The sequence below is a fragment of the Rattus norvegicus genome, chromosome 8, assembly GCF_036323735.1.
Source record: "Rattus norvegicus strain BN/NHsdMcwi chromosome 8, GRCr8, whole genome shotgun sequence".
In the NCBI taxonomy this organism is placed as follows: Eukaryota; Metazoa; Chordata; class Mammalia; order Rodentia; family Muridae; genus Rattus; species Rattus norvegicus.
This window is the reverse complement of record NC_086026.1, coordinates 27,767,438-27,794,780: the sequence shown is the minus strand read 5'-3', so window position 1 is coordinate 27,794,780 and position 27,343 is coordinate 27,767,438. Positions and strand designations below refer to the sequence as shown.

The window sequence follows — 27,343 nt, the reverse complement described above, 5'->3', positions numbered from 1 at the left end:
ACCCCCTGGGTAAATCTCCCCAGCCCCTCCTCCTCCCTGTCCTTCTGTGTTGTCCTCCCTCCCTACCCCCTGGGTAAATCTCCCCAGCCCCTCCTCCTCCATGTCCTTCTGTGTTGTCCCCACCCCCTGGGAAATCTCTCCAGCCCCTCCTCCCTGTCCTTCTGTGTTGTCCTCCCTCCCCACCCCCTGGGTAAATCTCCCCCAGCCCTGTTTTTCTTTCTTTTTTTTTTTTTTTTTTTCAGCCCTGTTTTTCTTAATCTCATTTCCTTATTGCTTGTTTAATTTTGGGATGTTAAGCACAGAACTCAGGGCCTTTCTTGTCCAAAGTCAGCCTTACCTCAGTTCTTTCCTTGTTAATTAAAGTGTTCTTACCACAGCAAGACCCTGTCTTGAAAATACATAAAATGGTTGGGGATTTAGCTCAGCGGTAGAGCGCTTGCCTAGCGAGCGCAAGGCCCTGGGTTCGGTCCCCAGCTCCGAAAGAAAGAAAAAAAAAAAAAAGAAAATACATAAAATGGATATTCAATTTAAAGGAAAATCCATTTGCATGTGAGTGTGTGCTGGTATCCTCCAAGGTCAGAAGAGGCCACAGGGTTCCCTGGAACTAGAGTGGCATGTGGCTATGATCTTCCTGACATAGTTGCTGGGCATTCTTTTCCTTGGCAGCTTACTCCTCTGTGAGTACTCTGAAGCACTGAGCCATCTTTTCAGTTTTAGTACTAGGCTTGGTGGGTTGCTCAATGGAAGAGCACTGGCCTAGCATGTGCAAAAATCCTGGGTTCCATCTCCAGCACTACAGAAAAGCTATTCATTAATGCTCGTTATTAATCATGATTGCCACGAATTTTTTTTTTTTTGGTTCTTTTTTTTTCGGAGCTGGGGACCGAACCCAGGGCCTTGTGCTTCCTAGGCAAGCGCTCTACCACTGAGCTAAATCCCCAACCCCTTGCCACGAATATTTTATAATCGCGTTTTATCTTTTATGGCTTCATAATTTTCATTGTCTTTGTAGTTCTACATTTTTTTACACTCATTTACTTATTTGTGCACCTGTGCATGCCCACAGATGTACCTTGTCGTAGTTGTGGGGGTCAGAGGATGGCTTTTAGCAGTCAGCTCTTTCTTTTAACCACATGGGTCCTGGGCATGGAACTCAGGTTTGGTCACAAGCACCTTTACTCATTGGGTCATCCCGTCAGCCTGTGTTTGTAAAGTCTGGAGTTAGTATACAGAGGTGACCACGTATGTCCTCAGGAGAAGAGGCTCGTTCTCTCCTGGTTTCCGCCCCCAGCTTCCGTAAGTGAGGTGACAAGTGTGGCAAATGTCTGTTGCAATTTCCCTCGCATGGGTTCATAGGCAAATGTGGATGTATTTATACCATCCTTATAAATACTCTGAGAAGCGAGGAGAAACAACGAGTATTAGTTTACAGCTCGCTTTTCCCGATATAGTCCTCTCTGCCAGTTTCACTTCGCTATTTACCCTTTTGTGCACGTGAGGATGGAAACTAGAACCCTGCATGTGCACAGCACACGATGCTCAACTATAGTTATTTGCCTCCCAATAAAAAAACATTTTATTGACTGTTTTGAAAGGTTTATTTTTTCCATTCTATGTGTGTGAATGCATGCATGTGTATGTCGTGTGTGTGTATGTGTGTGTGTGTGTGTGTGTGTGTTTGTGCAAGTGTCCTTGCAAGCCAGAAGAGAGCATCATCGGATTCCTTGGAACTGGAGTTATAGGCAGCTGTGAGCTGCCTCGGGGATGCTGGGAAGTGAATAGGTTCCTCTGCAGGAGTGGCGGTGCTTTTAACAGCTGAGTCATCTTTCCAGCTCCTCCCTGTCTTTCTCTCTTTCCCTTTGTTCCCTTCTCCACTCTCTCTCTCTCTCTCTCTCTCTCTCTCTCTCTCTCTCTCTCTCTCTCTCTGTAAAGGTCAGAGGACAGTTTGCAGGAATGGCTCTCTCCTTCTACTATGTGGGTCCTGGATCTAGAACTCAGGTCGTCAGGATTGACAGCAAGTGAACAAATGCCTTTACTCTCCTTCAGTTATATAGCCGGCCATTTTTTGGAGACAGGGAATGAAGGTGCCTGGCTTCTAATAGGTTTGGAGCCTAAGATAACCTTGAGCTCTTGGCCCCTCCTCTCTACCTGTTGAGCACTGGGATCACAGGTGACCAAGTCCAGCTTCAGATATTTGGTTTTTTTTTCACACCAACGTTTGGGAGTGGGTTCATGGCTTTACCTGGATCCCAGGCTGCCTTTGATTCTTTAGTTTCATTTGTTGCTGGAATAGAACATGTATGTGCTTGTCAGCAGAGCAAGCCACACAAAGGATTTCCACAGTGCGGACAGAGCCGCCTTCCTCCCATCCTAGCACGAGCTCTCAGTTCCTCTTCCAGGAAGTCGAATACTTTCTTTTTCCTGTGCAGTTGTGGACTCTCCCCACTTAAACATTTACACAGACTCTCGGATCCATGGGGAGAGGAGTACCATGCTGTGCGCTGATCTGCCTCCGGCCTTTAGTGTTTGAAGCATGGAGTGCCTGGATGGCCGATGCGGCAACTCTGTTCCACTTGAACTTTGGTACCTATCTATTTTATTTCGTTTTATCTTATTTTCCAGGCTGGGGACAGAATTCAGGGCATTGCAGGCAGGTGTTCTACCCCTGAGCCACACCCCCAGCCCTTCAGCTGGGGGATTTTAGTCCATTGTTCTACCACTTCCGGTACCCTTAAGCCTTAATCCATCTAGCAAGTCATAAACCTAGAACCTGCTATGTAACAGAAGATGGCTTTGGACTCCAGATCCTCCTGCCTCCACCCACTGAAGTGCAGGAGACAGAACACAGGGCCCTGTGCGGGAGAGGCAAGCACTGTAACGCTGAGCCACTTGCCCCCACAAATAACTCCATGCCGATATCAGGCACAAAATTAAACAAGCCAAGGAAAAACATTCTTTGCTTTCGTGGAGCTTATGGTTGGGCGGGCAATTTACCCTTTTGTTTTGTGTGTTTAATTTTTCTGTTTTGCTTTTAATTACGTGCAACTGTGGGTATGTGCACGTGAGTGCAAGTGCCCTTGAGGCTGAAAGTGTTGGATCCCCCAGGGACTGGACTCATAAGAGGTTGTCAGGTCTGAGGATGCTGGCAAGTTCTGTCCTCGCAAGAGCAGGAAGTGCTCTTGACCATTTGAGCCATTTCTTTGGCACCTTTTAACAATTTACTAATTTTAACTTCATATCTCTGAGTGTGCGCATGCATGCGGGTGTGCACAGGCGTCAGGGCAGCAGTCCTTGGAGGCCACAGGGCAACTTGCAGGAATTGGTGGTTCTCGCTCTCCACCAGGTGGGTCCCAGCAGGGCCTTACCCACTGAGGGCTCAGCAGCCTGTTACTCTTTGTTTTTTAATGCATTTGTTGTGTATGTATCGGTGTGCGCAAGCAGGTGTAGCAATGCCAATGTGTCCTGTGGAGGTCGGAGGCCAACTTTGTTTCCAGGAGCTGAACTCACGTCACGCTTCCAGGCAAGCAAGCACTTTCCCCTCCCTGCCTAGTGGAGCCAGACAGCTGGCCTTCTGTTACTCTAATTTTGGAATTTTTTTCACTCTGACTCGTTTGGAGGGCCAGAGCCAACAGGATCATGTGATCAAGACTGGCCTTGAACTCTAAAACATACCTCCTGCTTCTACTTCACAAGGGCTGGAATTAGATGTCCAAGCCACCATTCCATATTTTTGCAGCGTTGGGGATGCACGCTAGGCAAACACTCAACCGCCTGAATCCACGGCCCCGCCTGTTGTTTTTCAGAAAGGGTCTTGAGCAGGCAGTACTGGCTACGGCTGCTAGGTACATTAAACTCCTGATCTTCCGACCTTCTAGGTGGCAAATGCTGGGATGACAGGCATTTGTGCCACAAACACCCAGTTCGATTTGAGGGTTCTTACCAAGTCAATGAACAGTTCTATTTTGAGGACAGGACATGGCACAATGTAGGAAGTAATTTCTTGTAGAAACACAAAGTAGGTGCTTAATCCTGAATTGCTGAGTCCTCACATAGTAGGTAAGCGTGATTTCCTCCATTTTCAGGTCCCAGGTGTCAGCCTGGAGCTAAGCCAAATGGAAATACAGTTGTTTCAGGACTAGGCCACCTGGGTTAAGAGAGCTGTGACGTCACGCGGCCGTGACATCATGCGACGGCAGTTCTCACGAGTGGGGGCTGGGAGGAGCAGGGCGGGATGGGGGGGGGGCTGGTGCGGACAAAGGGACCATGCTCTTCCCCCTTGCACGCTCTGGCTAACTGGAGGGCCACATCTGGAATTCATTGCAAGTCGCAGCCGGAAAGAGGAGGAGAGTAGGCGGGGCGAGCAGGGAGTTGGGGCCGGAGGCGGCGGCTCTGCCCGCCTCTCTCTTGTCCTGGGTCCCCAACTCCGGGACATAGACCGAGCACAGCCAACAGTCACCAAAGTCAGCCACTGGCTGTCCCGGGGCGCAGACGCCAAGGCCACTCAGGCCAGGGCAGGGACCCTGGCCGGCCTAGCCAGGTGAGCGCGCGGGGCAAAGGGGAGGTTCCGATCTGGGCGGGCCGCGCTCCACTGAGACCCAGGGATCCCAGCTTGGGGGCCTGGCCCGGGGTCAGGCGCTCGTACAGGCGTTGCACGCGCTGCTCCAGGTTCTGCTGCACCGAAGGGACCGATCATCCACCATGCGCCCCTGCCCACCACTCCAGGCAGCTCCCCACTAACTCTGTGGCGCACCCCCAGACTGAGCTCCCCGCCTTCCTTCGGGCAGGAAGTTGGCGCTGTAGAGAAAGGCGGAATCCGACCTCTTTGGGCTGGCGACTTTGCAAGACTGGATGGGGGTTCTGAGGAAGCAGAGTTTGGGGCAGTGAGGTTGTTAGGGAGAGGTGCAGCATCCCTTCTTTCTCCGGCTTGAGTTAGGATGAAAGGTGCTACATAGAAGCCGCGGATGCTCGGAGGTCATGGGCGGGGTCCCTGGCCTAGACCATCGCTCTACCGCCAGTGAGACTAGTTTTTGGGGGGTTTTTTTGTTTTTGTTTTTGTTTTGTTTTGTTTTTTGCCTCAGTTTCCCTTAGTTGCCCCTCTCCTTCAGTCTACCTTTCGGGAGAATCACTTTGTTTCGAAGTAAAGGGATTTGAACTGCAAAGTCCTGGTATCTCCTCTTCTCGTCCTAGCCCAGGGATGGGGCGTAGGAGTGAAGGAAGGCACGCGTGGCGTGGAGTCCGCGTCGTCGCGGGCTACACAGCTTGGAACCTCGCCCCCTTCTACAGCACGGGTTGACTCACCCGGGGATTTCCATCTCCCCCACCCCCGTCCCTATCCTTGTTAGATACCCGAGGCGACACCCGCTGAGCCTACTGTCCCCTGTGGGGCAACGTGGGTGCATCACTGATGGGGGAGGGAATGTAGTTACTGGTAGCTACTCTCTCCTTTGCCCCGGGAATCTAGATGTGGGGGCTCTCTGGTGGGATGCAGAGTGTCGCCTCCCCCTATTGCCTTGTGCAGGATAGGGACATTCTGCGCGCGTGTCGGGGTCTCGGGAGAGAGATGGCGCCGCCCCAGCGCGAGCGAATCTGGATACCACGCATTCCTCGGCCTGATAAGGAGCCCGGAGAGTGCTGCCTGAGCCGGGCGGGTCTTACTGTCGTCGCTATGGAGACGCTCCTGGCTTCGTGTAGTGGTTGGGGAGGGGTGCTGCCAGGGGACTGATGTCCTCATGCTTTGCATGTTAGCCCTCCAATTTGGGGCTCTTTCATTCATTCATCATGGCACGGGAGGCTGAGGGTGAACTTGGTAGCTGGCCTCACACCGTACTGTGGAAAACAAGATAATTTCCGATGATAAAGCCAGATGCTCTGATAGAAATTGGGGCTGGGCTGTGCTGGACAAAACTCTCGGTTCTTTAATCCCAGTGCTCAAGAGGCCGAGTTAAGGGGGCATCTTTGTGAATTCAAGGCCAGCTTGCTATACATGAGTTGTGAGTTTCTGGTCAACCTGGGATACCCAGTAAGGCACTGTCCCCAAAACGAAAACAAATCGAGAAGGTAGTTCCTGAAGGCCTAGACAGTGACGGTCAAATGAAATCCAAAGATAAGATAGTCTGCCAGAAAAGGTGTTTGTGTGTGGGCGGTGTGTGTATGTGTGTGTGGGGGGGTCTGTAGGATATACCAGAGGCAACTATAGCGGGTCTGAAGGCCCTGAGATCCAGATTCAGATGGGTCTTGGGAGGTTAGTGTGGTGTACACTTGCGCCGTAGGGAGCCCTAGGAGAGTGTGGCGGGTGGGGTGAGGATGAATTTCGGAGTTCTGTCAGTTCTCCCCTGCAAGCTTGGTGGGCAGCAGCCATGTAGGAGGGGCTACACCCACACAGCAACCAAAGGGGTGGGGGGAGGCTCCTGCAGGGCTGAGCTTCCCCAGCTGCTTGGGAGGGATGAGTGAGCTCTGGAACTGGGAGGGAGTGGAGGGGAGCCACCAGGCCTTCCTTCAGCCTTCCTCTCCACTAATCTTTAGCTAAGCAGTCATGTCTGGGTCTATCTCTCTTCCTTCACTCCAAACCCTTTCACTTGCTCCTCTTCCTCATATCTTTTCTGCAGTCCTGGGAACCCAGGGCTTCAAAATGATGCAGTGTCTCTAAGCCACACCAAATTCTCTTAATTTTATGTATTTATGGACTGGGTCTCATTGGGTCTCACCAGGTAACTCTAATGCCCTGAAACTCACTACGTAGATCAGGCTGGCCTCAAATTCACAGAGATTTGCATGTCTGTCTCTCAAGTGTGAAGATTAAAAGTGTGCACCCCAACACAGTGCTTTTTTAATACATTTTAAACTTACACTTATTTATTTTGTGGGCATGTATATATGTGTGGGCATGTGTGTTTCATGGCATGGGTGTGCAAGTCAGAAAAAAATCTTTTGCAAGTCATTTCTCTGTGGGGGTAGTGGGGCTGGATCAAGTCTCCAAGCTTGGTGACAAGTCGAGCCATCTCAACATCTCCCAGCCTTCCCATTTAACTTTTACTTGAGTCAGGGTCTCCTTGTGCTACCCAAGCTAACCTCCAACTCATTATGTAGCCTAGGCTGGTTTTGAACTCTCCATCTTCCTCAGCTCCCTGTGTTGCTGGGCTTATAGGTATGAACCAGTCAGGCTCATTTCCAATAGAGCCTAGTCTCTATGACAACTTCCCCTGCCTCTAAAAGGCAATCTGGACCACTGTGTGGAGGTGGGACAGGAGACAACACTTGGAGTTTAGCCAAGTCTTGGAGTCTGAACAAGGGAGGAGGCCAGGCCTCTATCCCCCTGTAGAGTGACTCTTCCTCCAAGGCACCAACCCTTTGGGCTAGCTTCCTCTTTCTGGAAGTCCTTAAACCGCTTAAGCTCCTGTCTTTGGTTAGAAAGGTTCTAGGAGGGAAAATGAGACTGGAGAGAGAGACAGCCTGGACCCCCCTCCCTTACCCCCCAGTTTCCCTTCCTTAGTAGGACAGTGTGCCCGTGTGTATGTTTGGTGTGTGTGTGTTTCTCTGTGTGTCTGTGTTGTGTGTGATACGTATATGTGTCTGTGCATGGGGGTGTGTGTGGTGTGTGTGTGGTATATGTGTGTGGGGTGTGTGGTGTGTATGTTTGGTATGTGTGTGTTTCTCTGTGTGTCTGTGTGTGTATGGTGTGTGTGTTTGTGTGTAAATATATATATGGGGTGTGTGTGTGTGTGTGTGTGTGTGTGTGTGTGTATTTTCGGGGGAGGCGCACACAGAGTCTCAGCCTTGGTATAAGCTGTGAGTGTAGCTAGCATTCACTGTTTTCCCCCCCTAGGAAGGCAGACTTTCTGGTTAGTCCCTGGGGTGCCCTGGCGGGGCTAGTCACAGTTATTTCTGCAGGAAATGGCCGTAATTCTTTCTCTTCTACCAGACCAGACTGGAGAAGAGGTGGGAGTCTCAGAGGTGGGTGGGTAAGGGACACACCCTGGGCTTCTCACCCACCAGGCTTGGAATTGGAGGAGGGGTTGATTCTCAAATAATGAACCCCAAGAGGGGCCCAGATGATCAGGGCAGCCTGGAGGCGTCTAAGGGAGGGTGACCCGGCGGTCAGGCTGTGGTTCAAACAGCCCCACGGGGACAATCACACAGCTCCTGAAGAGCAGAGCCCAGCAGCTTCCAAAAGGGAAGACTATAGGATTCTTCACAGAGCGCCCCCCCTCCCAGCTGGGCCAATCAGATGCGGAGGATGCACAGAAATGAGCCAATCAGGCTCCTGGCCACTTCGGCTTGAAGACCTGGCTTGGTAAAAAGGCTGTGTGGCCTAGGCCAAGCTGGCCTGGGACCGGCTGCAAGGAGCTGAGGGCATTGGGGCGCCTGGGGCTCTGTCCAGGCTAGGGAAACAAGGAGCCTCTGTGTGAGGATCTGGGTGGGGCAGCTGTCCCCGAGGACACGTACAAGCTCTTCTCTGTTCCCAAAGTAGGACGGATGTCCCCTCGCCCAGGGGGTGGGCAGCAGCTGTCTCTGTAAAACCCCTCAAAGGCTAGGGTGTCCAACCAAGGGGATATCCGGGAAAGGAGATAGTTGGTTGACCCCGGAAGCCCCCCATCATTCTCAGTGTTCACTAGGAACCGGCTCAACCAGCCAGCTTCTGGGACGGCGCTCTTTCTGGGAAACACGTGGCTCTTGTCAGGCCTCTTTCCAAGCCCAGGCTGGGGAGACTTCTTAACATGTGGCCCCTCCCTGTAACCAAGAACTGGAGCATTCTCCTACACTGCTCCAGCCCCTCCGAGATCCCCCTACCCCACTCTAGCTGGCCACGGTGTATTCAGCATCTCATGTTCTCTGCCCACACAGATCCCCTCCCTTCCTCTATCCCTTCCCCGGATCAGCGCAACCTCCCTTGCAAAGGAAGGGTGGGTGACTCAGACTTCTCATGAAAACAAATTTCTAACCTCTCTCCCTCCCTCTCTACACAGACTGCTCCAGGGGGGCCCTTCACAGCTCATATACCCCTTCTCCTGGACCCGCTGCACAGGCTGCTCCATCGGGGCCCCTTCAAGGTTCACGTGACTTTAGCAACTATCCCATCTTCCTAGCCAGGACCTCCCAGACCAGATCACTAGTGACCCTCCTCATTATCTCCATTCCCACCCCCAGACTTCCCCCACACCGGATGTGACAGAGGCTCCGCCATGTTTGTTCCAGGGGCTTGACACATCTGGATTGCATCCTGGCACTGGAGGGGGTGCCAGCGCCCTGCCCACCCCCCAGGGACCCAGTGTCCATGGGTATGGTGGGGGATGAAAAACAGCTGTTAGAGGTTTTTTGTTTTTTTTTGGCTAAGTCAGCATCTTTTCCCAGAAGTTGGAGCGGATGGTAGCCCAGAGCTTGTGTGTGTTGAGAAAGGAGGCACTGAAGACATTAGCTAACACTTGTTGGATATTTCCTCTGCTCTGTGTGTGTGTTGTGTATGTAGGTGCATGTACATGAGTGTGTATACACACGAGTGTGTGTGCCAGAGCACATACTGCTTCTCAAATTCTGTCCCATCTGTGTTTTGTTTTGTTTTTTTTGAGATGGGGGTTTCTCAGTGGCCTGAAACTGTCCAAGAAGATTAGATCGAAAGACCAGTGACCTGGGGATCCTCCGGTCTACTTGCCCAGCGCTGGGGTCACAGATCTGAGCCCTCACCCTTGGCTTTTTTGTTTGTTTGTTGTAGACATTAGTTTCTCTGTGTAGCCTTGGCTGTCTTGGAATTAGCTCTGTAGACCAGTCTGGCCTCGAACTCAGAGATCATTCTGCCCTGCTTCCTTAGTGCTGGAATCAAAAGCATGCGCCACCCCCACCCAGCTCAGTCTAGGCCTTTTTGTGTAAGTGCTGGGGACTAGACTCAGGTTCAGTATTTACAAGGAAAACATTCCACCTACTGGCCCTACTTTTTCTTTTCTTTCTTTCTTCCCTTTTTTAAAAAAATTATTTATTTATTATGTAAGTACACTGCTGCTGTCTTCAGACACACCAGAAGAGGGCATCAGATCCCATTAGAGATGGTTGTGAGCCACCGTGTGGTTGCTGGGATTTGAACTCAGGACCTCTGGAAAAGCAGTCAGTGCTCCTAACCACTGAGCCACCCCTCCAGCCTCCCTCTTTTTCTTTTCTTTTTAAATTTCTTTCCACTGAGTTTCTAGGGAGCCCCGCCTGTCTCAAACTCCCCTGTTACCACTGTTACCCTTATTACACATGGGGATCCAACTCAGGCCAGTGCCTTACTCACTGAGTTGTCTCCCCAGCTCCTGTGCAGCTGTTCCCTTCCTTTCTCCTGGGCCTCCCTCCTTCCCTTTTTAAAGTTTATTGTGTTTATTATTATGGGGGGAGGCATGATGTGTATGTGAGTGTGGGCACACCCTTGCCACTGGCACCCACTGTGGAGGTCAGAGGACAGTTCCAGAGAGTCAGCCCTCTAGCTTTGGGGACTAACTCATGGTGTCAGGCTTGGTACATTTACCCATCCAGCCATCTCTCACACCCCTTCCATCGTCTTTTTCTGCTCTCACTCTTGTCCAGTCACGAACTCCTGGGCAAAAGCTCACAACGCTTTGGGGAGGGGGGTGCTGTGATTGCAGGTACACAGCAGGTTTCACACACCCTTGAGAAAGATTTTCTCATCCTTTCTGGAGATATCTTTGTGGCACCCATTGTACAGGTGGGTATGTTGGGGATAAAGAGGCTGAGCCTTGGTTGGGGATTTAGCTCAGTGGTAAAGCGCTTACCTAGGAAGCGCAAGGCCCTGGGTTCGGTCCCCAGCTCCAGAAAAAAAAAAGAACTAAAAAAAAAAAAAAAAAAAAAAAAAAAGAGGCTGAGCCTTCAGTAGCTCACTCTCTGAGTGTCGGAGATGGAGTGGGAACAGATGAACGATGCCGTGCTGCCAAGGTCTCTGCCCTTCAGGACAGTACAGCTCTGGGAGACTTGGACCTTAGGGCCGTCCTGGTGTCTCCCCAAGTCCTTATCTTTGGGTGTGCCCATGGCCTCAAGCCTTAGACCCAGCCTGGAATCAGGGCAGTGGGTGGTAATGACCAGGGTTTGGTGCTGGTGGTAATAAGAATCTTGCTGACCCAGGTCAGCAGACAGCATGAAGCCTGAGGCTCCTGTGCGTAGGACAGAAGTGACGGGCTGTCCAAACCCTACCCGAGGCTTGTTCTATGGGAAGGCAGGTAGATTTCTAGAAGTCCAGAGAATCTTCTACTTGTTCCTTTTTTTCTGAGACAGGATCTAGCTATGCAGCTTAGGCTGCCTGGAATGTATAGCAACTCTCCTGCCTCTGCCTCCCGAGGCCACCACGATGCCGGGCTATTTTGTTTGGTTTTTGTCTTAATTTTTTTTTTTTTAAGATTTATTTATCTTATGTATATGAGTACACGTTAGTTGTCTTCAGACACACCGGAAGAGGGCATCAGATCTCATTACAGATGGTTGTGAGCCACCCTGTGGTTGCTGGGAATTGAACTCAGGACCTCTGAAAGAACAGTCAGTGCTCTTAACCACTGAGCCATCTCTCCAGCCTTGTGCCTAGCTTTTTTTAAAAAAAAATTTAAATAAATTTTTACTTCTTTAAATAAAAAATTATATCATTTACCCCCTTCCCATTCCTACCTCCAACCCTTCCGCTGCAACCCCCTGTTCTCTCTGAACTTGATGGCCACCATTTCTTTCTCTATATATATTACTAAATATATAAATACAACCTGTTCGGTTTATACAATGTTTCTTGTATGAGTATGATTTCAGGGCTAACCACTTGGTATTGGATTTATTTTTTTCTTTTTCTTTATTTCTTTTTTTTTTAAGATTTATTTATTTATTCCATGTATGTGAGTACACTGTAACTGTCTTTGGACAGACCAGAAGAGGGCATTGGATCCCATTACAGATGGTTGTGAGCCACCATGTGGTTGCTGGGAATTGAACTCAGGTCCTTTGGAAGAGCAGTCAGTGCTCTTAACCGCTGAGCCGTCTCTCCAGTCCTTTTTTTTTTTTTTTTTTTTTTTTTGGCAGACGCCTGACCTCAGACTCATAGAGACCTACTGGCCTACTGGCCTCTGCCTTCCTACTGCTGAGCTTAAAGGCACATTTTGTGTAGCCCAGGCTATCTTCCCCAGCTTCCTTCATTCTATAGCCAAGATGACCATGACCTCAATCCTCCTGCCCCACTTCCTAAGATACGAACTACCATGGCTTATGTATGCTCTCTACCAAGTGAGTTACAGGCCTAGCACTCCGTTTTTTGTTTCTGAGACAGAATCTCACTATGGAGACCTCACGGGTTTAACCCCGCTTTGATCCCAACACTTTGGGAGGCAGCGGCAGGTAGAACACTGCTAGTTCCGGGCCATCTGGAGCTACCCAGGGAGATTCTGTTTTACAACCAAATGAAGCATCAAAAGATAACCACAAAGACAGACTGTTGCTCGGGGCTTACTGGCTGCATACCCTGCCACTTGGTAGCTTGGTGACCTTGAAAAGCTGAGCTGACTTCTCTAAGCTTCTGCTGTCACATGGAGGAATGGTGATGACTGCAGCTTCCCCAGGGTCACTCCCTGAGAACTTGGAGTTAGACCCTGAAGCTCTGTAGTCCAAGTTCACAGTCCCTGCAAAAGCCACAGCTGTGACCTACTGTCCCTTTTCTGTCCCTCTCTCCTCTGCAGTGCTCAGTCCCATGGCCCCGGCCGGCCACTGAGCCCCACCATGGGCGGTTTATACTCAGAGTACCTCAATCCTGAGAAGGTTCAGGAACACTACAATTACACCAAGGAGACGCTGGACATGCAGGAGACGCCCTCCCGCAAGGTGGCCTCCGCCTTCATCATCATTTTATGCTGTGCCATCGTGGTGGAGAACCTTCTGGTGCTAATCGCAGTGGCCAGGAACAGCAAGTTCCACTCAGCCATGTACCTGTTCCTCGGCAACCTGGCAGCCTCCGACCTGCTGGCAGGCGTGGCCTTCGTGGCCAACACCTTGCTCTCCGGACCTGTCACCCTGTCCTTAACTCCCTTGCAGTGGTTTGCCCGAGAGGGTTCAGCCTTCATCACGCTCTCTGCCTCGGTCTTCAGCCTCCTGGCCATTGCCATCGAGAGACAAGTGGCCATCGCCAAGGTCAAGCTCTACGGCAGTGACAAAAGCTGTCGAATGTTGATGCTCATTGGGGCCTCTTGGCTGATATCGCTGATTCTGGGTGGCTTGCCCATCCTGGGCTGGAATTGTCTGGACCATCTGGAGGCTTGCTCCACTGTGCTGCCCCTCTATGCTAAGCACTATGTGCTCTGCGTGGTCACCATCTTCTCTGTCATCTTACTGGCTATCGTGGCCTTGTACGTCCGAATCTACTTCGTAGTCCGCTCAAGCCATGCGGACGTTGCTGGTCCTCAGACGCTGGCCCTGCTCAAGACAGTCACCATCGTACTGGGTGTTTTCATCATCTGCTGGCTGCCGGCTTTTAGCATCCTTCTCTTAGACTCTACCTGTCCCGTCCGGGCCTGTCCTGTCCTCTACAAAGCCCATTATTTCTTTGCCTTCGCCACCCTCAACTCTCTGCTCAACCCTGTCATCTATACATGGCGTAGCCGGGACCTTCGGAGGGAGGTACTGAGGCCCCTGCTGTGCTGGCGGCAGGGGAAGGGAGCAACAGGGCGCAGAGGTGGGAACCCTGGTCACCGACTCCTGCCCCTCCGCAGCTCCAGCTCCCTGGAGAGAGGCTTGCATATGCCTACATCGCCAACATTTCTGGAGGGCAACACAGTGGTCTGAGGGGAAATGTGAACTGATCTGTAACCAAGCCACAGAGAGAGCTCTGTGGGGAGAGACCAGGTGACCTCATCATGTCCCTCAGTGCCACAGGTCTGGAGGAACTGACCACGGCTCATAGGTCAGGTGGCCAACGGAGGCACTGACTAATCAGATTGTAGTACTGTGACTGTGGGGACCATTAAGGGTCTAGGGGGACAGCAGGCTCGAGTTTAGGGCTAGACATTTGCCACTTGGTACATAGGGTGTCGGCATCCTGTCTGTCCTATCTTCCAGCTTCCCGGTTCCCTTCCTGCCTCCTCCTTTTAAGGGCCTCTCTACATAGCCCCGGCTGGCTAGAGCTTGCTGTGCAGACCAGGCTGACCTGGACCTCCCAGAGATAGATCAACTAACTGTGTCCTGAGTGCTGGGATTTTAAAGCCGTGTGCCCCCACACCCGGCTCCTGCCACCTTCCAGAAGCAATCTTAGGCCACTTGTTGAGGAAACACTCTCCCCAGAGGACCCAAGCCTTCTTCCCTGTCTCTCTGAGGCCTGAATCCACAGCTTCCCCATTTTATCAACTGCTGCTTCTTCCCTTTCCTTCTGTGTTCAGGGGAAACCACTGTGGGGGCAGGGAGGGGTCCTGGGATCCCAGTTTTTATGCTCAGATCTCACTGAGCACTTGCTTTATTGGGGAGCAGAGAGGAATCAGCTGAGGCAGTGTGGGGCAGATGTTGAGGAGAATTTGGGCTTCCTGGTGAGAAAACTCTAGGGGAGGCGTTGGTTATTCCTGGAACCCAGCCTCTCTCCCCACGAACTCTTCACACCCGCAGCCTTGAGCTGGATGCAAAGGCTGCTTTCAATTTGTCTTTGTAGTTTTGTTTTGTTTTGTTTTGTTTTTTTAAATTGGGACAGGATCTCACGTACCCCAGGCTGGCCTCCGACTCACTATGTAGCCAAGGCTGGCTTTGGACTTCTGACCCTCCTGCCTCCGCTTCTGGAGTGCAGGTATTACAAGGGTGTACCACCACCACCACCACCACCAACAACAACAACAACAACAACACCTGTCTTGAAAACTATCATGAATGACATGGTTCACATAGCCTTGGGTGGCCAAGGACATCCCGGATACTCTTATGGCATCTTCCCTTGAAGGACTTTGCTAAATCCTGTGGAGAAGTAGAAAATCCAATACGGTACAAACGGTATTTATGTGTGTCTGTGTATCAGTGTGGGGTCTGTGACCTCCTATCCCAGTGTGGGTGCTGTCTGACCTCTTATGTGCACATCCGTGTCAAGACTGCTAGAGAGATGGACGGGGGTGTGTGTGCTTGTGGGGGTCTAGCCATGATCAGGCCTCCTGGGAATTGCTGAATCATCTCTCCCACACACAGACACACACCTCCGCCTTAAAGAAATGTGTGAAAGAAAAGGCTGAGGAAGGGGAGATTTGGGAGGCAAGGAGCCAGTCGGGAGTGTGTCTCCCCTCATACAGCTTCCCAGATGTCCCCCTTGTGCTGGAAACCCAGAACTGGGCCAATAAACAGTTCAATTTCTCTTGCTTCTGGTGGTTATGGGTTTTGTGTATGTGTGAAAGGGGTGTAAGCAGACTTTACCCCGTTAGTGTCCTGCCAAGGCACCCCAGCCTTTTCCATTTCTCTATCCATCCCCCACTCTTAGCTCTGTCTGAGCTGGAATTGTATGCTGTGGCTTCTGGGAAAAATGGGTCAACCTTGACCTTTTCCCTGGGCCTGTTGGGAGGCTGTCTGGTTTCTCACAGTGACTCATTAGGCCCAGGGCCACCTTGTTTTCCTTCAAAGGTATACCTTAGCAGGTGACTTTCGACTTTTCTCCATTCCAAGACTGTGCACAGTCTGGGGAATTGGAGAGGTGGTCTTAAGGGGATAAGCAGCCCCAGCCACCCCTACAGGGTCACCATTTCCCAAACTTATGGGACCACCATCAATACTTTCTTTTATAAGATTTATTTTAGATTTGTGTGTGCGCTCTCTCTCTCACTCTCTCGCTCTGTATGTGTGTACACGCATGCGCACGTGCAGTGCCTGAGTAGGCCGGGGGCATCGGATTCCACGGCGTTGATGTTGCAGGTGGTTGTAACTGCATCCGGTTGTGGATGCTGGGAACAGAACACAGGTCTTCGAAAGAGCAGCCCGTGCTCTTAACCATGGAGCCACCTCTCCAGCCCTCAGGGATTCAACCTAGGATGTCAATCAATACACACACACACACACACACACACACACACACACACATACCACACGTGTGCACACACCACGGTTTTATCCAGATCAAAGTGGCCTCAAATTCACTGTGTAGCAGCTGAGGATGACCTTGAACCTATGATCCTCTTGCTTCCACCTGCCTTCACCTCCCAAGTGCTGGGCTTTTGCCGCCAAGCAAGGTTTATGTTCTCCTAAGGGTGGAACCCAGGGCTCCCTGCATGCTATGCCATTGCCCCATCTGCTGAGCCCCGCCCCAGTCTCAATTGTCCAGTTCTTTGTGTTTTCCCTAATTGGGCTCCAGGTGTGTTCTTTCCTCGATGCTGCTGCTGCTGCTGCTGCTGCTGCTGCTGCTGCCGCCGCCGCCACCGCCGCCGCTGCTGCCGCCGCCGCCGCCGCCGCTGCTGCCCAGAGGCAAGGGTCTCTAAGAGCCTGTTCTAGGGCTGAGGTTACGGCTCAGTGGCTGAAACTCCTGCTGGGAAAGTATGCGGACCAGAGTTTGCATCTGCAGGAATCACTTGATGTTGTAAAAGCTGGGTAGGCCTGGAATCACTGGGGTTGGGGGAGGAGTAGAGACAAACAATTTTGGTGTGGGGGTGGGGAGTCTAGCACGTGCAGACCAAGAAAGACCCTGCTTCAATAAAGAGGGATAGAGTGAGATAACTGAAGTCAACCTCTGGTCTCTACACAAGCATCTGCATCTGTGAACTCAGCTATCTCACACACACACACACACACACACACACACACACACACACACACACACACGGTCTTTCCAGCCTGGCCTCCAACACAATCCTGGTCCCAGACTGGCAGACTGGGTTCAAGTTACCCAATAGTGGTCATTTCTGAACTGTCCAGAGAAGGGAAATTCCAGTAGGGTGAAGGCCTGTGGCTTGTGTCCTCGTGCTGATGTCTCTAACCTTTGGATGCTGCAACAGACCATTGACGGAGTTCATGCACTAGAATCAAGCCAGCAGATTAAAACCCATAAATAACTAAACAAACAATGAAAGCCTAAAACAAAATGTTTTAATTAAGTTTGATTTTTGAAAAAAAAATTATTTAAAGTTTTCTTTTCTTTTTTTTTTTTTTTTCCGGAGCTGGGAACCGAACCCAGGGCCTCGCGCTTCCTAGGTAAGCGCTCTACCACTGAGCTAAATCCCCAGCCCCCTAAAGTTTTCTTTTAAGAGTGTGTGTGTGTGTGTGTGTGTGTGTGTGTGTGTGTGTCTGTGTGTGTGTGTGTGTGTGCGTGCGCGCGTGTGTGCATGTGAGTGTAGGTGTCCAGGAAGTCAGAAGTATCCACTCTTGTGGGAGCTGGAGGTGTAGGTGGTTGTTATAAGCCGCCAGATGTGGGTGTTGGGAACCAAACCCGTGTCCACTGTAGGAGCAGTAAGTTCTCTTAACCCCTGAGTCATCTCCCGAGGCATGTTTCTGATTTTGCGTGGGTCCACATCCATAGCTAACTTGAAATGCATGCAGCCTTCAGGTCACATATGCCTGGGACCTGCCATCTTGCCTTCCACTGGCTGCCTTGGTGTGTGGGTTGGGCCTTTAGCCCCCAGCGAGAATCTTCACCAAAGGTCTCTCTCTGTCTAGTGCTTGGAGTCAAGCCCAGGGCGTTTGCACATACTAGCTAAACACACACACAGCAAGTTTAACATACTGACCTCAAACGAATTTTTTCCCAAATACCCACGTTTCCTCTATTTAGGCCCTGGTTAAGTGCCACCTCCTCTGAGAAGCCTGCCCTGACTACACATCCTCTTCAAGATGGCTACTCGGCTCATCGCCTGTCTCGCCCATTACAATATGAGCAGCTGGGGCTGGGCGGTGGTTCAGTGGTTGAAAAAGGTGCTTGTTGTCCAAGCAGAGGGACCTGAGTCTAGATCATCAGCTGAAATTCAGTCTCAGACCCGGCTCAGATGGTGGAGTGCTTACTGGGCAAGCACACTTAAAGTCCTGTACTCCATCCCAGCACTGCAAATAACAGCCTTGTTGGCCCACACCTCTAATCTCTGAACTTAGGAGGTGGAGGCAGGAGGATCAGACGGTCAAGGGCAGCCTCTGCTACTCAGTGAGTTCAAGGCTAGCATGAGCTACGTGAGACCATGTCTCAAAACAAATGTATATGGCTAAGCTCTTGCTGTAAAAATTTTAGATCAAGAGGGTCTGAGTTGACCCAGGAACATGTTTTCACCAAACATTCCCAATAATTAAAAAGACCAAGGGCTGGAGAGATGGCTCAGCAGTCAAGAGCACCCGACTGCTCTTCCAGAGGTCCTGAGTTCAATTTCCAGCAACCACACGGTGACTCACAACCATCTGTAAAGAGATCCAATGCCCTCTTCTGGTGTATCTGAAGACAGCTACAGTGTACTTGTATATAATAAATGAATAAATCTTAAAAAAAAAAAAAAAAAAAAGCACAGGCTGCTCTTTCAGAGGACCTGGGTATGATTCTTAGTACCCATATGATAGCTCACAACTGCCAGCCGCTCCAGTCCCAAGAAATTCAAAACCCTCTTTTGGGCTCCACAGGTACCAATCACCCACATAGTGCACAGACATAACATGCAGGCAAAGCACCCAAACACATAAAAATAAATAAATAAATATTTTAAAATAGCTCATGCCTTTAAACTGAGGACTTGGGAGTCAGAGGCAGGCAGATCATCAAGTTCAAGGCTGCCTGGTCTACCCAGAATGTTCCGGACAGACATGAAGAACCCCTGTTTTGGAAAAAAAAAAAACAAGTAAGCTAAGTAATTAATGAATAATAATTTCCGGGCTGGAGAAATGGCTCAGCGGTTAAGAGCTCCAACTGCTCTTCCAAAGGTCCTCAGTTCAATTCCCAGCAACCACATGGTGGCTCACAATCATCTGTAATGAGATCTGGTGTGTCTGAAGGCAGCTACAGTGTACTCGTATACATCAAATAAATAAATAAATACATAAATACATAAATACATAAATAAATACATAAATAATTCCTGGTGTGGGGGTGACTCCTTAGGTAAAGGTGGATGGCATCAAAGCCATGACTCACATGGAGGAAAAAGAGAACCTACTTCCACCAGTCCTGTGACTTCATTGTGTATTGTGACACGTGCTCATGTGCACACGCAGAGTGGATAAGTCAGAATGTCATACCTTTCTGAAGTTAATAAATTCCATGGTCTCTAAAAGTGCCTTTAGCCATAATAGCACACCTGTAAGTGATCTTGGGCTAGGATGTGATTCCATGGCAGCTCTGAGCACACATAGCCTCAGGGTCCATCACTACGGTGGGGGTGGACATATCTACAAAGGCTTCAGAGAACCTAGTGCTGGTTCCTAGCACCCACATGTGGTTGGCAAATATCTGTAACTCCAGAGAGACTGGCAACTTCAGACCTCTGTGGATCCCTGGTGCACCGGGCACACGTCCTGGCAAAGCCCTCTGCACACAAAATAATAAATGTAAGAGTCCTTTAGTCCTGAGTGTGATTCATCGAGGCTTAAAGCGCTTTTAGCGCAAAGCAAAGGCTGGGTTTTAAATTTTAACTAATTAATTAACTTTTTAAGTCTCATGCTTGAGACACTTATTCTGTGTAGAACTCACTAGCCTGTGTGCACTGTTTGTCATTCTCTACGCCAGAAAAAACGATTCCTTCCGCTCACTCAGCTAAGCCGGTGTCTGTCTGTCTGTCCGTGTGTCAGTTGTCTGTCTGTCCCCTCTCCTTTGGAGGCTGCTATTTCCTGATTCATAATTGTGAAGGCTCCTGCGGTGAGATCTCCTGACGGTGCAACTTCCTGTATGATTCAGCCCTTTCTCACCAGCTTTGGCGTCTTCTCACTCACTAGGAAAAAAAAATCAGCAACAAAACAAAACATGAGAAATGAAATAATTTGTCAATTTTTTTTTAATTTTTTTATTTTGTGTTTATGAGTACACTGTCACTGAGCATTGGATCCCATTACAGATGGTTGTTGGGAATTGAACTCAGGACCTCAGGAAGAGCAGTCGGTGCTCTTAACCTCTGAGCCATCTCTCCAGCCCCCAACATTTTTAAAATATCTCTAGAAGATAGCCAACCCTGGGAGAAAAGAAACTTAACCTCAATACCAGCATCATGGTTAGTATGATCGGAAGTGACTGAGGGGATCTCTAGGTAGAGGCACTTGCCACCAAGGCTGATGACCTTTTTCTGTTCTTAGAACCCACATGCCAGAAAGGAAGAATTGACTATGGTGGGGTGTCCTCTGATCCCCATACCCCCCACACAATAGACAACTTAATTAAAATAGTGTTTGTTTATTCTATGAAACAGGGCCTCTCTGTAATGCTGAACTCACAGAGATCTTCCTGCCTCTGCAGTGCTGGGATTAAAGGCGTGTGTCACCACTCTGGTCCTAATTAAAATGTCTTTTCAAAAAGCATCAGAGTTTTTTGCGTCGTCTGGGTTCGGGTGGTGGCACTAATCATGGGGTTGTCAAAGAAGCACCGTGGAGAAGAGGAGGCAGCCAGGACCATGGCTGCGGCCGGCACCCGGGGCATTACCAAGCAGAGCAGCCACCACGGCATCCAGAGCATAAGAAGCGGAGCCGCTAGCGTGGGGCGGAGCGCGGGAGCGGGAGGCGCGGGACCGAAGCTGAGGCCTGCAGCGGCACGCATGGTCGTGAACCAAGCCAAGCGGAGCCCTCCGAGCGGCATGTGAAGTGGGAGAAACTCGATGAAGGCTGTGAGGCCACTGCCAGCTCCAAAAACAGCTCTGGAGATGCCTCATCTCTTAGCATCGAGGAGACCAATAAACTCTGAGCAAAGTTGGGGGTGGAAGCCATTGGAGATCACCAAAAATGGGGGGAAAAAAGACACTGGAGGAGGATGACCCCTGACTCGATGACACTGCAACCTGGATAGAGAGGAGCCAGCAGCTACAGGACTACTCAAGCAGTATTACAGAGCAGTAGTGATAAAAACTGCATGGTATTGGTACAGAGACAGACAGATAGACCAATGGAATAGAATTGAAGACCCAGAAATAAACCCACACACCTATCGTCACTTGATTTTTGACAAAGAAGCCAAAACTATCCAATGGAAAAAAGATAGCATTTTCAGCAAATGGTGCCGGTTCAACTGGAGGTCAACATGTAGAAGAATGCAGATCGATCCATGCTTATCACCCTGTACAAAGCTTAAGTCCAAGTGGATCAAGGACCTCCACATCAAACCAGATACACTCAAACTAATAGAAGAAAAAGTGGGGAAGCAACTTGAACACATGGGCACTGGAGAAAATTTCCTAAACAAAACACCAAATGGCTTATGCTCTAAGATCAAGAATCGACAAATGGGATCTCACAAAACTGCAAAGCTTCTGTAAGGCAAAGGACACTGTTGTTAGGACAAAATGGCAACCAACAGATTGGGAAAAGATCTTTACCAATCCTACAACAGATAGAGGGCTCATATCCAAAATATACAAAGAACTCAAGAAGTTAGACTGCAGGGAGACAAATAACCCTATTAAAAATGGGGTTCAGGGGTTGGGGATTTAGCTCAGTGGTAGAGCGCTTGCCTAGCAAGGGCAAAGCCCTGGGTTCGGTCCCCAGCTCCGAAAAAAAGAAAAGGAAAAAAAAAATACCGATGAGTAAAAATGGGGTTCAGAGCTAAACAAAGAATTCACAGCTGAGGAATGCCGAATGGCTAAGAAACACCTAAAGAAATGTTCAGGGGCTGGGGATTTAGCTCAGTGGTAAAGCGCTTACCTAGGAAGCGCAAGGCTCTGGGTTCGGTCCCCAGCTCCGAAAAAAAAAAAAGAACAAAAAAAAAAAAAAAAAAAAAAAAAAAAAAAAAAAAAGAAATGTTCAGCATCTTTAGTCATAAGGGAAATGCAAATCAAAACAACCCTGAGATTTCACCTCACACCAGTGAGAATGGTTAAGATCAAAAACTCAGGTGACAGCAAATGCTGGCGAGGATGTGGAGAAAGAGAAACACTCATCCATTGTCGGTGGGTTTGCAGAATGGTACAACCATTCTGGAAATCAGTGTGGAGGTTCCTCAGAAAATTGGACATTGAACTACCTGAGGACCCAGCTATACCTCTCTTGGGCATATACCCAAAAGATGTCCCAACATATAAAAAAGACACGTGCTCCACTATGTTCATAGCAGCCTTATTTATAATAGCCAGAAGCTGGAAAGAACCCAGATGCCCTTCAACAGAGGAATGGATACAAAAAATGTGGTACATCTACACAATGGAATATTACTCAGCTATCAAAAACAATAACTTTATGAAATTCATAGGCAAATGGATGGAACTGGAAAATATCATCCTGAGTGAGGTAACCCAATCACAGAAAAACACACATGGTATGCACTCATTGATAAGTGGCTATTAGCCCAAATGCTTGGATTACCCTAGATGCCCAGAACACATGAAACTCAAGAAGGATGACCAAAATGCGAATGCGTCACTCTTTCTTTAAAAGGGGAACAAGAATACCCTTGGCAGGGAATAGAGAGGCAAAGATTAAAACAGACACAGAAGGAATACCCATTCAGAGCCTGCCCCACATGTGGCCCATACATATACAGCCATCCAATTAGACAAGATGGATGAAGCAAAGAAGTGCAGGCTGACAGGAACCGGATGTAGATCTCTCCTGAGAGACATAGCCAGAATACAGCAAATACATAGGCGAATGCCAGCAGCAAACCACTGAACTGAGAATGGGACCCCCATTGAAGGAATCAGAGAAAGGACTGGAAGAGCTTGAAGGGGCTCGAGACCCTGTATGAACAACAATGCCAAGCAACCAGAGCTTCCAGGGACTAAGCCACTACCTAAAGACTATACATGGACTGACCCTGGGCTCCAACCTCATAGGTAGCAATGAATATCCTAGTAAGAGCACCAGTGGAAGGGGAAGCCCTGGGTCCTGCCAAGACTGAACCCCCAGTGAACGTGATTGTTGCGGGGAGGGTGGTAATGGAGGGGAGAATGGGGAGGAGAAGCCCATGTAGAAGGGGAGGGGAGGGGTTAGGGGGATGTTGGCCCGGAAACCCGGAAGGGGAATAACAATCGAAATGTAAATAAGAAATACCCAAGTTAATAAAGATTAAAAAAAAAGGGGGGGGGGTTGGGGATTTAGCGCAAGGCCCTGGGTGGTTTGGTCCTCAGCTCTGAAAAAAAAAAAAAAGATTAAAAAAAAAAAGATGCGTGTGCTACAATAAAAGAGAGAGAGAGAGAGAGAGAGAGAGAGAGAGAGAGAGAGAGAGAGAGAGAGAGAGAAGGACCTGGCGGAGAAGCGGGCCAAGTTACTAGAAGAGGTGGACCAGGAGTTTGGTGTGAGCACTTTAGTGGAGGAGGAGTTTGAGCAGAGGCAACAGGACCTGTACAGTGCCCGGGCGGGACTTGCAAGGGTTCACCATGGAACATGCCGTCGATTCTTTTCGGGAAGGGGAGACTGTGGTCCTCCCTCAAGGACAAAGGGGTACTGCAGGAGGGGGAGGATGTGCTAGTGAGTGTGAGCATTGTGGACAAGGAGCGAGCAGACAAGAACGCTGAGCTTCGGAAAAAGAAGACTGACTACCTGCCCTATGCGGAAGATGAGAGTGTGGAAGACTTGGCACAGCAAAAACCTCGCTCTATCCTGGCCAAATATGATGAAGAACTGGAGGGCGAGCGGCCCCATTCCTCCCGTTTAGAGCAGGGTGGGATGGCCGATGGCCTGAAGGAACGAGAACTAGAAGAAATCCAGACCAAGCTATGGCTGTAGGCTCAGTCTCTGAACACTGTAGGGCCCGGGCTTGCCTCTGAGTATCTCAGTCCTGAAGAGATGGTGACTTCCAAAAAGACCAAACGGAGAGTGAAGAAAATCCGAAAGAAGGAAAAGGAGATAATAATACGGGCAGACGATTTGCTGACGCTTGGTGAAGATCAGCGGGGGACTTTGGATCCAGGCTTCGGGGCCGGGGTCGGTGCTGAGTTCCTGGGGTGGAGGAGGAGGCTCTTGAGGATGAAGAGAAGGACCCTGTGGCCCAGTCGCCACCATCAGATGACACTCGAGTAGAGAACATGGATATCAGGGATGAGGAGGATGGGGGAGCTCTTCTATCAGGGTCCCCAGAGGTGCTGGAGGGAGATGAAGCAGGGCTGGAGCTGCAGAAGCAGCTGAGAAGGGGCGCGGGCTGCGGCAGCTGCAGTATTGCAGCAGCTGTGAGGCAGCGGTGAGAAGGTGATTGTGAAGAAACTGGAGTCTCGACAACGTGGCTGGGAGGAGGAAGAGAATCCTGAGCGGATCAATCGTGTTCAATGCCACTTCTGAGTTCTGTCGCACTCTGGGGGAATCCCCACCTATGGGTTGGTTGGCAACCGAGAGGAGCAGGAGGAGCTCATGGACTTCGGAAGGGGTGAAGAGCGCTCGGCCAGTGGTGGCTCTGAGTCAGAGGGCAGAGAGAACGTTGGCTGGAGCACAGAGGGCTGGCTGCTGCCCTGCTCCTGTGTTAGAACAAAGGACTGCTGGAGACCACCATACAGAAGGTGCCCGGGTAAAGGCTCCCAACAAGTCACTGCCCTCAGCAGTGTACTGCACAGAGGATAAGATGGCCATTGATGACAAATACAGCCTATGGGAGGAGTACAGGGGCTTCACCCAGGACTTCAAGGAGAAAGATGGCTGCTACGAGCCCGATGTTAAGATTGAATATGTGGATGAGATGGGCAGGAAACTGACTCCCAAGGAGGCATTCCGGCAGCGGTCCCACCACTTTCATGCAAAGGGTTCAGGCAAGATGGAGACTGAGCAGCAGATGAAGAAGCTGGATGAGGCGCTCCTGAGGAAAATGAGTTCCAGTGACACGCCCTTGGGTACCGTGACACTGCTCCAGGAAAAGCAGAAGGCCCAAAGGACACCGTATATTGCGCTCAGTGGCAGTGGCAAGAGCATGAATGCGAACACTATCACCGCCTTCTCTGTGTCCCAGATGTAATGTTAAAAAAAAGTTCTCGGGGTTGGGGATTTAGCTCAGTGGTAGAGCGCTTGCCTAGCAAGCGCAATGCCCTGAGTTCGGTCCCCAGCTCCAAAATAAATAAATAAATAAATAAATAAAAAATTCTCGGGCTGGAGAGATGGCTCAGCGGTTAAGAGCACTGACTGCTCTTCCAGAGGTCCTGAGTTCAATTCCCAGCAACCACATGGTGGCTCACAACCGTCTGTAATGTGATCTTGGCGCCCACTTCTGGAGTATATTCAGGCAGAACACTATATACACAATAAATAAACCTTTAAAGTTTAAAATAAAAATTCTCACCATTAAATAAAAAATAAATAAATAAAAAGCATCGGAATTGAAAGCTCCCTCCCCCACCTCACCCCTGCCCCTGTGGGGACTTCTTGTGAAGGGGAAATGGAGCTGGGCATGGTGGTCACATATCTGTAATTCCAGTTCTTGGCAGATAAAGGCAGGAGGGTCAGAAGGCTCAACTGGTAGAGAGTTTGCCTTGAATGTACAGGTCTCTGGTGTCAGTCCCCAGCACTGAATGAACCTAGCATGCGGCAGGCTGGGTGGTAAAGTAGCTGGCCACCAAGGAGGACTTAGGTTTCATTCTTCATGGTGGAAGGAGAGAACCAGCTCCCAAAAGTTGTCCTCTGACCTTCCCATGTGCTCTGGGCTCATGGAACTCCCACCTCTCACAAGTGAGAAGTAAATGCTTCCTTTTTAAAGTTTAGGGGCCGGAGAGATGGTTTGATGGTTTGAGTACTGGCTGCACTTCTGGACAAATCAGCTTCGGTTCCCAGCACCTACATGGTGGCGAACAGCCACTCGTAACTTCAGTTCTAGGGCATCCGGTGCTGCCTTCTGGCTTCTGGGGGCCCCAGGCTTGTATGCAGGTAGGTAAACACACACACACACACACACACACACACACACACACACACACACTAAAAATAAGTCTTTCTTTTTAGAAAGTTGACTAGATAAACCTGTAGAGGCGTGTACCCTAGACATCCCACAGAAGATGGCAGCGGGAGGGTTAGGAAGTTTGTCTCATGTGATTCATCCCTACAGCCATTTGTGGTGTAAAATTGCCTACAGCCTTTCGAAGCCCAGTAGTGTTAGGCAGGCTACCTGACAATGGACAGCTGTTTTCCCTTTAAAAAAAAATGAAAACAACAACAACAAAAACCTAGCTTTGTTGTGTTGTTAAGGCTGGCGGGCCTTGAACCTGTAATCCTCCTGCTTAGCCCCTAAGTGCTAGGAGGACTGCTACACTTAGCTTGGCTTGTTTTATTCCCTGTTCCCAGTTCATCAACCCCTTGACCCCACCCCAAACCAAGGGTCTCATGTAGCCCAGGTTGACCTTAAACTCACTATGTAAGGGAGAATGCCCTCCCACTGTACCTGCCTGTCTCCAGCTCCTCAGAGCTGGGGTGACACACACCACTAAACAGGGCTTAGGACAGAACACATGGGCTTGGGTATCCTAGGCAAGTCCTCTATCAAAGGACCTACATCCCCAGTTCCCATCCTCTTTCTGTTTGCTCCTGAGATTCAGGGTTCCCAATCTAAGACTGGAACAGAGGAGGAAACTTCTAGAAACATCTCCAATGCCCTGATTGCAAAGTATGGCCCTCATTCTCAATGATTGGTGACTGCCCTGGGCTCATCTGCTGGGGTTGATTGAGGATCGTTGGAGAAAGGAACCATCAGGTGGGAGCCCTCTCATTTGATGGCCAGGGTGGAGCCATCCCTTATATCTACTCGCTGCTGCTCTCAGACTGAGCCACTCTTTGCTGCTCGGGACCAGACAGTTGCGGCTGCTGCGTCTTCACGTTTTCCAAAAGGTGAGCCACTCTCCACTCTCCACTCTCGGAGCACCCATGGCTACTCCTCTCCAGGGCTATAAGTGGGGGAAGGGGCATGGCTGTGGGCCCAGGTGATGGGAGAACAGCCCTGTGTAAGTAGAAAGGAAGGTCACACCTAAAGTGAGGAAACATTGGGGTCAGTACTGGAGATTTAGAGCAACACAGTTCTGGAGTGTGCTCTCTGCCCTAGTTTCTCCTCTGGGCACCGCGCATTGTAACTTTATCTTTGATTTCTGCTACTGGGGTTTCCTACGTGCTAGGTAAGCACTCTGTCACAGAGCTATGTCCCCAGTACTGTCTGTATTTCTGACTGAAGCTGTAACATAGTCCTTTGTCATGCTGCCGTCCGTGGGTCAGATCCACTCTGTAGCTTTGGTTGATTGGTTTGTTTTCACAGCCTAGGCTGGCCTAGAACTCCTGGTGTAGTCAAGAATGACTTTTACCTCCTGGTTCTCCTGTCTCCAACACCCAC

At 49.9% G+C, this 27,343-nt stretch overlaps 1 protein-coding gene and 1 pseudogene across 1 annotated transcript; both read left to right on the top strand.

The window, feature by feature from the left end:
- The first annotated feature begins 4,436 nt into the window (after positions 1-4,436).
- Positions 4,437-15,329, top strand: S1pr2 (sphingosine-1-phosphate receptor 2). The gene is made up of 2 exons (NM_017192.2): positions 4,437-4,537; positions 12,690-15,329. The coding sequence occupies exon 2, from the start codon at positions 12,730-12,732 to the stop codon at positions 13,786-13,788; it is 1,059 nt and encodes a 352-aa protein (NP_058888.1). The 5' UTR covers positions 4,437-4,537; positions 12,690-12,729; the 3' UTR covers positions 13,789-15,329.
- Positions 15,330-15,484: 155 nt separating this feature from the next.
- On the top strand, positions 15,485-25,996 carry Sart1-ps1 (spliceosome associated factor 1, recruiter of U4/U6.U5 tri-snRNP, pseudogene 1; annotated as a pseudogene).
- Positions 25,997-27,343: the final 1,347 nt, after the last annotated feature.